The sequence below is a fragment of the Acipenser ruthenus genome, unplaced genomic scaffold, assembly GCF_902713425.1.
Source record: "Acipenser ruthenus unplaced genomic scaffold, fAciRut3.2 maternal haplotype, whole genome shotgun sequence".
NCBI lineage: Eukaryota > Metazoa > Chordata > Actinopteri > Acipenseriformes > Acipenseridae > Acipenser > Acipenser ruthenus.
This window is the reverse complement of record NW_026708779.1, coordinates 517,210-527,539: the sequence shown is the minus strand read 5'-3', so window position 1 is coordinate 527,539 and position 10,330 is coordinate 517,210. Positions and strand designations below refer to the sequence as shown.

Genomic DNA, 10,330 nt, shown 5'->3' with positions numbered 1-10,330 from the left:
CGAAGTCTTCAGTGTAAATTCAATGGCAAACGTTTCCACTAGAAGTCTTTATCAGCGTCTTCAGTGTAAATTCAATGACAAACGTTTCCACTAGAAGTCTTTCTCTGTGTCTTCAGTGTAAATTCAATGGCAAACGTTTCCACTAGAAGTCTTTCTCAGCGTCTTCAGTGTAAATTCAACGGCGAACGTTTCCACTAGAAGTCTTTCTCAGTGTCTTCAATGTAAATTCAATGGCGAATGTTTCCACTAGAAGTCTTTCTCAGTGTCTTCAGTGTAAATTCAATGGCAAACGTTTCCACTAGAAGTCTTTCTCAGTGTCTTCAGTGTAAATTCAATGGCAAACGTTTCCACTAGAAGTCTTTCTCAGCGTCTTCAGTGTAAATTCAATGGCATATGTTTCCACTAGAAGTCTTTCTCAGTGTCTTTAGTGTAAATTCAATGGCGAACGTTTCCACTAGAAGTCTTTCTCAGTGTCTTCAGTGTAAATTCAATGGCAAACGTTTCCACTAGAAGTCTTTCTCAGCGTCTCCAGTGTAAATTCAATGGCAAACATTTCCACTAGAAGTCTTTCTCAGCGTCTTCAGTGTAAATTCAATGGCAAACGTTTCCACTAGAAGTCTTTCTCAATGTCTTGTTTTGAAATCAACACATTAATGAATGGATTTATTTAATACCAGCACACCTCTAGTATTGAGTCGTGTGTATTTTTAATAACTCTAACTTGTGTGTGTGTGTGTATGCCTCTCTGTGTGTATGTATGTCTGTGTGTGCCTCTCTGTGTGTGTATATGTATGAATCTGTGTGTGTGTGTGTGTGTATGTATGTCTGTGTGTCTCTCTCTCTCTGTTTCCCTTCCACAGAGAGTCATGATGCAGATTGTGCAGGAGTTGTGTAAGAGACCAGGACTGAACAAGTGTGGCTTCGACATGCCCACGATATACATCCCGGACCCAGCGAAGGTACCACACTGAACTGCACAGCCAGCCTGAGAACATACCATAGACTCTGTGTTGAACTTATATATTATAAAAATCTCATTTAATACCACCGGTGTTCATGTTTCTCTATTAGATACACAGAGATGATGATGATGATGATCATTTTCAATAATAATAATAATAATAATAATAATAATAATAATAATAATAATGATAATAATAATATTCAAAATCTATCCCCTTTAAAAATCACCTTTGCACACCTGAGATTTGATCGGAGATTTCATCTGATTTGATTTTTGATTTTTGATTTGATCTCGAATTTAATTCAGAGATTTCATCTGTGATTTTTATCTAGTCTTGATTCCATCCATGAGTGTATCTGTAACTTGAATCCACGATTTGATCTGTGGTTCTGTCTAGCATTTGATCTGAGATCTACGATTTTAATCCAAGCTTGCTTTGATCTGTGATTTGATCTGTGATTTGATCTGATCTGTGATTTGATATGATTTGTGATTTGGCTGCTTCTCTGATTCGTCTCAGCCGAGCCGCTGTCTCAATCAGATTGATGGTGTGTGCACAACGATCGAGAAGACCATCGACCAATCGGTGCAGAGCTCTCTCAATCACCTGGAGCGAGACTGTGACATCATCGCAGAGAGCGCGGAGCGCAGACTGAGGGAGGACAGGTGAGAGGAGCAGCCCAGCCAGCAGGGGGCAGCAACTGGATCAGGAAAAAACCCCATTAAACTTTGAAAAGACCGATGACTGTGCTTCCCTCAGACTACAACGTGTTGGTGAATGTGTTTGCTTCACTTGGGACGGATGCTTGAGCCTCCCTCGGTGTTGTTGCAGTAATTCTAGAAGTGTGGATCTGTTTATAATAGTTTTTTAAAAATGTTTCTATCAAGAAATATTTCTGGACATTTACAGCAGTGTGCAAATGTATCAGAAGTATCATTTTATATCCTTTACATACCCACCTCCGGATGTGAGAATTTCAATCTCCGCTCAGTAATCATTGATATAGAAACAACAGGCGCTCGTGTGTGAAAATGTCAGACCGCTTTGTGCTTTAATCAGGCGTCTTAAACAACTTCTAAAAAGTCTCCTGCATTTGACCGCGTGTGGCTCCGTGTTCCTTTTCTCTGACTGTTTGAAATTAATTGCATGTGTGGCCTATTAAAGCCATCAATTCAATTAGAGAATCGCTAGTTTCTTATTTTGATTTTTAAAAAGTATCTCTTCTCTTCATCCTCTCTCTCTCTCTCTCTCTCTCTCTCTCAGTTATCAGGCAACACTGAACAGGAAGATATGGATTAAGCACTTCCTGTTTGGTTGCCTGGGTTACCTGCTGCCCCTGTGTTTCCTGGCCAGCTTTGTGATTGGCTGTTTCTCTGACGACAGCCTGACTGACATGGCAGGGCCTGATATAGCACACGCCCTCCGCGTTTATACCGTAAGGCTGGAAACCAGGGAGTCACTCTCAGCCAATCAGAACATGCTGGCAATACACTAGCTGTGCACTAGCTGGCTCTTCTATAAAGACACTGTGCCTGACTAGCCCGTGTTACACACGTCTATGGCAGCGCAGCTAGAACTGAAGAGCAGCTCCTGAACTCACAGTCAAAGCAACACAGACTGAGCAAAACAATGTAATACAGCCCAGCCCAGCGCATTGCAGTTAAAGAACTACAGCTCCCAGCATCCCTCACCATTGCCGCGGGTGCAGAGGCATGCTGGGAGCTGTAGTCCCAGCCAGGGCTGTACCGATTCACAATACAATAACTATGGCAGTGCAGCTAGAACTAAAGAGCAGCTCCTGAACTCACAGTCAAAGCAACACAGTAATCACTTACCAGAAAGTAAAATGAGTAAAGGTAGAATCTGAAACTGGAAGCTACAAAGCTGTGTGTGTGTGTGTCTTGCAGGAGGTTGTGTCTGTGCTGTGGGGCTGGCTGGCTCAGGACAGTTACCTTTGGGGTGTGTTCGTGATCCTGGGCTCTTCTGGGCTGTTTCTCCTATTGGCACGGTTTTACAGCAGGTAAGATCTTTTGAGACGCTCCCTCAGGTCTTTCTAGTGCAGTCTCTCCTGCAGTGTTTGAGTTCAGCAGGTAGTGGAGGGGATGTTCTGAAAGATAACTTTTCTCTCCCCCTTCTCTCTCTTTCCATCCCTCCCCTCCCACTCTCCTCTTCTCTCTCTATCCCTCTTCTTTCACCCTCTCCTTCCCCCTTTCCCTATCTCCTTATCTTCTATCCCTCTCTCTCTGTCCCTCTCTCTCCTGCTTCCCGTTTCTCTCCCTCTCTACCCCCTCCCTCTTTCTCCCCTTTCTCCCTGCTATCCATCCTCTCCCTCTCCTTATCTTCTATCCCTCTCTCTCTGTCCCTCTCTCTCTCCTGCTTCCCGTTTCTCTCCCTATCCTCCCCCTCTCTACCCCTCCCTCTCTACCTCCCCTTTCTCCCTGCTATCCATCCTCTCCCTCTCCTTATCTTCTATCCTTCTCTCTCTCTGTCCCTCTCTCTCTCTCTCCTGCATCCTGTTTCTCTCCCCCTCTTCCTCTCTCTCAGAACTGAACCCACTCTCTCTCGCAGACAGAAGCGGAATCTCAGAGAAACACACGCTTACATTCAGGAGGTGGTAAAACCCAGAAAGGTACCCCGATCAACAGCATCTTCTCACTGAAGCTGAAACTAGTATTTTAAGAAATGTATTACCCATTCTCACCCCTGGCTTGATTGCTGGTTGCTGTTGTTTTCCTAAATTAAATATATAACTTGAAATATATCAATGTATGTTACAAAATAATATTAAAAAAAAAAAAAAAATCAATTATGTTGCATTTTACTGTATCTGGCTCTGCCCCCTAGTGGATGGAAGATATATAGCAGTAATCCATATACCGTATATATATATACTGTATATATATATTATATAGACTCAAATACAGCAATCTTGTACCATTATTAACCTGCAACACTCTGCCCCCTAGTGGATAGAAGAAATACAGCAGTAAGAAATATATATATATATATATATATATATATATATATATATATATATATATATATATATATATATATATATATATATATATATATATATATATATCCACTAGGGGCAGTGTTGGGAGGGTGGGGGGCAGGTTAACGATTCCACTCTGATGTCATTTCCTGTTTCCTTTGTCCCCAGGTGGAGTTGTATGATCTGTATCTACGTCAGTGCATATTGGATTACGACATCAGCTGAAATGTTTAAAATTTCAAATTTCAAAGCTAATAAAGACGGTTTAATGCGAATTCAATCACAAACGACCAGAAATCTTTCTCAGTGTCTTCAGTGTAAATTCAATGGCAAACGTTTCCACTAGAAGTCTTTCTCAGCGTCTTCAGTGTAAATTCAATGGCAAACGTTTCCGCTAGAAGTCTTTCTCAGCGTCTTCAGTGTAAATTCAATGGCAAACGTTTCCGCTAGAAGTCTTTCTCAGCGTCTTCAGTGTAAATTCAATGGCAAACGTTTCCACTAGAAGTCTTTCTCAGCGTCTTCAGTGTAAATTCAATGGCAAACGTTTCCACTAGAAGTCTTTCTCAGCGTCTTCAGTGTAAATTCAATGGCAAACGTTTCCACTAGAAGTCTTTCTCAGCGTCTTCAGTGTAAATTCAATGGCAAACGTTTCCGCTAGAAGTCTTTCTCAGCGTCTTCAGTGTAAATTAAATGGCAAACGTTTCCGCTAGAAGTCTTTCTCAGCGTCTTCAGTGTAAATTAAATGGCAAACGTTTCCACTAGAAGTCTATCTCAGCGTCTTCAGTGTAAATTCAATGGCAAACGTTTCCACTAGAAGTCTTTCTCAGCGTCTTCAGTGTAAATAAACCATAAGTCTGGCAAACATCCAGAAGTCTCTTAGCTACTACCTTCAAATTAGCTTCTTTAAACTCTACAGAAACTGGGTCAGCAGCAGAGTCAAAGCTGTGGAACCCAAGTCAATGAGAGAGAGAGAGAGAGAGAGAGAGAGAGAGAGAGAGAGAGAGAGAGAGAGAGAGAGAGAGAGAGAGAGAGAGAGAGAGAGAGAGAGAGAGAGAGAGAGAGAGAGAGAGAGAGAGAGAGAGAGAGAGAGAGAGAGAGAGAGAGCTGCTGGAAAGGGTGTTGAACAAAGGCAGCTTCACCGCAGTAACCTGAACCCGACTTTGAGAAGCGATGTTCTAATCTCTTATTGATCTTTCAGCTTAATTCCTTCATGAAGGGCTAGCTCCCATTACAGCTCCTATTCAAAGCCAACAGGACAGTCTGTATCCTATATTGCATCTGGCTTCTATCAAACTCACACACAGAAAATATATATATATATATATATATATAACTAGTTGAAAACAACAGATTTAACCAGCGTGAAAAAGGCAACCGGTTATAATTTTGCTCGTTCAAGTAAATGAATAAACGACGTCTAGACTTAAGTCAAGAAAAGAGGTCTTTATTTTCACAGCAAATACTCCAGGAAACAAAACACATACTGTAGGTACAATCAAGTCTGAAAGCGTCTTGCATGTCTATTTGGACTTCTATTCCCACTGTGTCGCAGCTGAGCTGTATTGTAAAGTTACATCAAGCGCTTGATTATGAATCAGTGCAGTAAACTCATCCTCTAATATTGTCAGCTTACATCTCTCCCCCAGTCCCTCCTCAGCTGTAACTACTAAGTCACTGCTTCCCTCCCAGTCCCTCAGCGCTAACCATTAAGCCACACTGCTTCCCTCCCTCCCAGTCACTCCTCAGCTGTAACTACTAAGTCACTGCTTCCCTCCCAGTCCCTCAGCTCTAACCATTAAGCCACCCTGCTTCCCTCTTTCCCAGTCCCTCCTTAGCTCTAACCACTAAGCCACACTGCCTCCCACCCTCCCAGTCCCTCCTTAGCTCTAACCAATAGAGCCATACTGCTTCCCTCCCTCCCAGTCCCTCCTCAGTTCCACTACAGCCACACTGCTACCCTCCCTCCCAGTCCCTCCTCAGTTCCACTAGTGCCACACTGCTTCCCTCCCTCCCAGTCCCTACTCAGTTCCACTAGAGCCACACTGCTTCCCTCCCTCCCAGTCCCTCCTTAGCTCCACTAGAGCCACACTGCTTCCCTCCCTCCCAGTCCCTCCTCAGCTCTAACCACTAGAGCCAGCCTCCCTCCCTTCCTCCCTCCCAGTCCCTCCTCAGCTCTAACCACTAGAGCCAGCCTCCCTCCCTCCCAGTCCCTCCTCAGCTCTAACCACTAGAGCCAGATCCCTCCCTCCCTCCCCCCCAGTCCCTCCTCAGCTCTAACCACTAGAGCCAGCCTCCCTCCCTCCCAGTCCCTCCTCAGCTCCACCAGAGCCACACTGCCTCCCTCCCTCCCACTTACACGAACGAACGTCAAACTAGTCACGTTTGCAACCCACTACATTTCAAGCAGGGTGACTATTGCAGTATTTCTCCAAGCACTACAGTACCTACAAGGTAGAGTTAAAAACTCTCCTGTACAACAGAACGAAGGTCATGCATTTCACACCTCACTCACTCATGCAATCGCTGCCTATTCCTCCTTCATGATTCATTTGAGTAACAAGCTCATGAAAAGATCACAAGTACAAAGCATTGCGATGAGGACCGCTGTGCAAACTTATCTGATTGCCACAGAATGCTTTACTGCCCGAGACAGCGTTAAGAAAACTGACCTATATAATTAATACCAGTGCTTAATTACTAATAATTAGCGGCTTCATTATTATGTCTAATGGTTAAGCTCTTAAAAAAAGTGTGACTTTTGACAATTTGAATCAATACAATCCTTCATACAGAGAAATGCAATTCACAAATAATGTCCTTCCATAGCCATTTCTCAGTTACACGAATGCAGACGAACTTGATCAGGCCTGCCAGCGAATATATCTCAAGCAGTGTTTGTTTCAATACTGAAATGTTAAATCTAAGTGGCTAGTGATTTTTATTTATTTATTTATTTACTCATCGATGTCGCATTCTATTCATGGAACGCGAGAGCGTTTTGACATCATCTTCAATAAAGTCTTTTTTTTTTTTACTTATCGATGTCGCATCCTAAAATATATTGGTACAATACGCTGGTTATTCAATACGGACGATCATTTGCAAAACTATATCGAGACAAAAAAACAAACAAACAAAAAAGGTGCTGGGTCAAGTTACACAAAAAACACCAGTCCTTTTTCACCACTGCATTTCATCTCTCTCTTGCTTTCTCTCTCTCTCCCTCTCTCTGTTTCTCTGTCTCTCCCTCTCTCTCCCCATCTCTGTATCTGTTTCACTGTCCCTCCCTCTCTCTCCCCATTTCTCTCTGTATGTTTCTCTGTCCCTAACTCCCTCCCCATTTCTCTCTGTATCTGTTTCTCCCTCCCTCCCTCATCTCCATTTCTCTCTGTATCTCTTTCTCTGTCCCTCCCTCTCTCTCTCTCCCCATCTCTCTCTGTATCTGTTTCTCCCTCCCTCCCCATCTCCATTTCTCTCTGTATCTGTTTCTCTCTCTGTCTGTTTCTCTCCCTCTCTCTCTCTCCCTGACTCTCTGTCTCTCTCTCCCTCCCTATCTTATTTTTATTATTATTATTTATTTCTTAGCAGACGCCCTTATCCAGTGCGATTTACAATTGTTACAAGATATCACATTATTTTTACATACAATTCCCCATTTATACAGTTGGGTTTTTACTGGAGCAATCTAGCTAAAGTAACTTGCTCAAGGGTACAGCAGCAGTGTCCCCCACCTGGGATTGAACCCACGACCCTCTGGTCAAGAGTCCAGAGCCCTAGCCACTACTCCACACTGCTGCCCCCCCTATCTCCTGCTCCCTCGCTTCTTAACCTCCATCTCTCCCTCTCCCCTCCTCCCCCCTCTCTATCTCCTGCTCCCTCGCTTCTTAACCTCCCTCTTCCCTCCCACCTCCCTCCTGTTTCTCCTCTTCAGCCTGGCGAAGTCCCGCACGGCCCTCAGAGCCCAGCCGCTGAGCTCCACGATCACTTTGTACCCCCTCCTCTTCTTCTGGAAGTACCTGAGACCTTCCTCCTCCCTCTCCTCCTCAGCCCTGGGCAGCACGTGGCCCAGAGAGAGCAGCAGCTGCTTGGTGGTTTCAGCCAGGGCCTCGACCTTGGCCAGCAGCGAAAGCAGTGCATCATGGAACTTGTAGTCCCCGGGAGTGAGGTCATCTTGTTGTTCTTTCAGGACCGTGCCCAGCAGTCTGTGAAGGGCAGCGAAGGCCGCTGCGTTCTCTCTCAGCCTCTCTTCCTCGGTCAGCTCTGCCCATTTCGAGGTGCCAGACTCGGGGACCCCGTCTATGGAGTCCAGGTTGAGATCTTGGCTCAAGCCTTGCTTTTCTCTCTGCGGAAAAAAGGAGAGAGAGAGATGCAAGCAGCCTGGTCAGGGACAGGGCTCCTGTTTGTTGGTTTGTTTGTTTGTAAGGGCTTCAGATGAAAGCGGATGAACTATCGCGACCGTTTTTATAATGTCTCTAAAAACATCAATACCTTTTTAAAATTCTAAACTTCCTTCAAAGGAATCAGAATTAGGTGGCACAGAGACAGACAGAGACAGCAGGCTGATTCGACAGCCTCCCATTTCTGGCTCAGATCTGTAGCTCCTGGCTATTCATTTCAGTCCTGACTAATTAGAACGAGCAACGTTCCAAGAGGCAGAGTTTCTCCCTAAATGACCTCAGAGTTTAAAAACAGACAAAACCAGGATCTGTCGAAATGCTCAAACACTACCTTAGCAAACGCCCCGTTTAAAACTCTAAATGTTACCAGAAACACAACTGTGGAAAAAAAACCAAAAAGCTTTTTTTTAATATTGTTATAATTCTTATAAAAGTTCCCCTACCTTAAAATGCACAGCACAGCGTAATAAAGCACAGAGAGGTGTGGTAAAGCATAGGGAAGCGTTGTAAAGCACAGAGAGGTGTGGTAAAGCATAGGGAAGCATTGTAAAACACAGAGAGGTCTGGTAATGCATAGGGAAGCATTGTAAAGCACAGAGAGGTCTGGTAAAGCATAGGGAAGCATTGTAAAGCACAGAGAGGTCTGGTAAAGCATAGGGAAGCATTGTAAAGCACAGAGAGGTGTGGTAAAGCATAGGGAAACATTGTAAAGCACAGAGAGGTCTGGTAGAGCATAGGGAATCATTGGAAAGCACAGAGAGGTCTGGTAAAGCATAGGGAAGCATTGTAAAGCACAGATAGGTCTGGTAAAGCATAGGGAAGCATTGTAAAGCACAGAGAGGTCTGGTAAAGCATAGGGAAGCATTGTAAAGCACAGAGAGGTGTGGTAAAGCACAGGGAAGCATTGTAAAGCACAGAGAGGTGTGGTAAAGCATAGGGAAACATTGTAAAGCACAGAGAGGTCTGGTAGAGCATAGGGAATCATTGGAAAGCACAGAGAGGTCTGGTAAAGCATAGGGAAGCATTGTAAAGCACAGATAGGTCTGGTAAAGCAAAGGGAAGCATTGTAAAGCACAGAGAGGTCTGGTAAAGCATAGGGAAGCATTGTAAAGCACAGAGAGGTCTGGTAAAGCATAGGGAAGCATTGTAAAGCACAGAGAGGTCTGGTAAAGCATAGGGAAGCATTGTAAAGCACAGAGAGGTATGGTAAAGCATAGGGAAGCATTGTAAAGCACAGAGAGGTCTGGTAAAGCATAGGGAAGCATTGTAAAGCATATTAATAAACACACTATGGTATATTAACCCTTATAAAAGTTTCCCACAGTAAAAGCACAGCAAAGTGTAATAAACTGGAGTCCATGATAAACCATGACAAATGCGTAGTTTACCAACGCCTGCTAAAATAAATAAATAAATAAATAAATAAACAGCGATAAAGTGTTATAAGTGATTTTGAGGTTTACCAACTAACCATAACACCTTACTAATACAGCATACATCTCCCCACAAGAACGTATACAACGGCACTTACGTAACTCTCTGTGATCTGCTTGGCTTCGCTGTGTACTTTTCGGGCTAACGCTTCGGCTTTTGCGTAACAGTCCGACAAAGCGAAGGAGATGTTATCCTCAATTGCATCATGACGCACGCCGGTTGCCATAGCAATGTCTTGTGTTTTGCTTATTATATATTATTTGCAAAAACAAAAAAAGTTGCCACAACACGGTTAAAACAAATATAAACCGGTATATAATACACGGGCTGTTGCGGTTGAAACTCTGTGCTGGTCTGTGTGTGTTTTTGTGTGGGTGAGTAGCGGCCTCCGGTCAGCTTTTTCAGTCACGCACCAGAAGGTATTTCTGTGTAGGCGCACACACAGCGGCTGATTACTTACTTAGAAACTTCCACCGCACGCCTCGCATTCCAGTCTCCCCCCACCAATGAGGTTCAAAGAGGGCGGCTCCCAAAAT

The 10,330-nt window shown here is 43.9% G+C and overlaps 2 protein-coding genes across 5 annotated transcripts in view; one reads left to right on the top strand and one right to left on the bottom strand.

Moving 5' to 3' along the window:
* Positions 1-4,629, top strand: part of LOC117969690 (uncharacterized) — a 10,609-nt gene extending 5,980 nt beyond the window's left edge. For all 4 annotated transcript variants that reach the window (XM_059021767.1, XM_059021764.1, XM_059021766.1 and 1 more), the window contains 6 exons: positions 861-959; positions 1,485-1,630; positions 2,229-2,400; positions 2,873-2,985; positions 3,510-3,594; positions 4,132-4,629. In XM_059021767.1, coding sequence (XP_058877750.1) covers positions 861-959; positions 1,485-1,630; positions 2,229-2,400; positions 2,873-2,985; positions 3,510-3,594; positions 4,132-4,188 — 672 coding nt within the window. In that variant the 3' untranslated portion in view covers positions 4,189-4,629. The remainder of the gene's footprint in view (positions 1-860; positions 960-1,484; positions 1,631-2,228; positions 2,401-2,872; positions 2,986-3,509; positions 3,595-4,131) is intronic.
* Positions 4,630-6,276: 1,647 nt separating this feature from the next.
* On the bottom strand, positions 6,277-10,330 carry LOC117964814 (ciliary neurotrophic factor-like). Its single transcript, XM_034909531.2, has 2 exons — positions 9,892-10,330; positions 6,277-8,305 (listed from the first exon to the last, which is right to left on the bottom strand). Exons 1-2 carry the CDS (start codon positions 10,018-10,020, stop codon positions 7,826-7,828), a joined length of 609 nt encoding a protein of 202 aa, XP_034765422.2. The 5' UTR covers positions 10,021-10,330; the 3' UTR covers positions 6,277-7,825.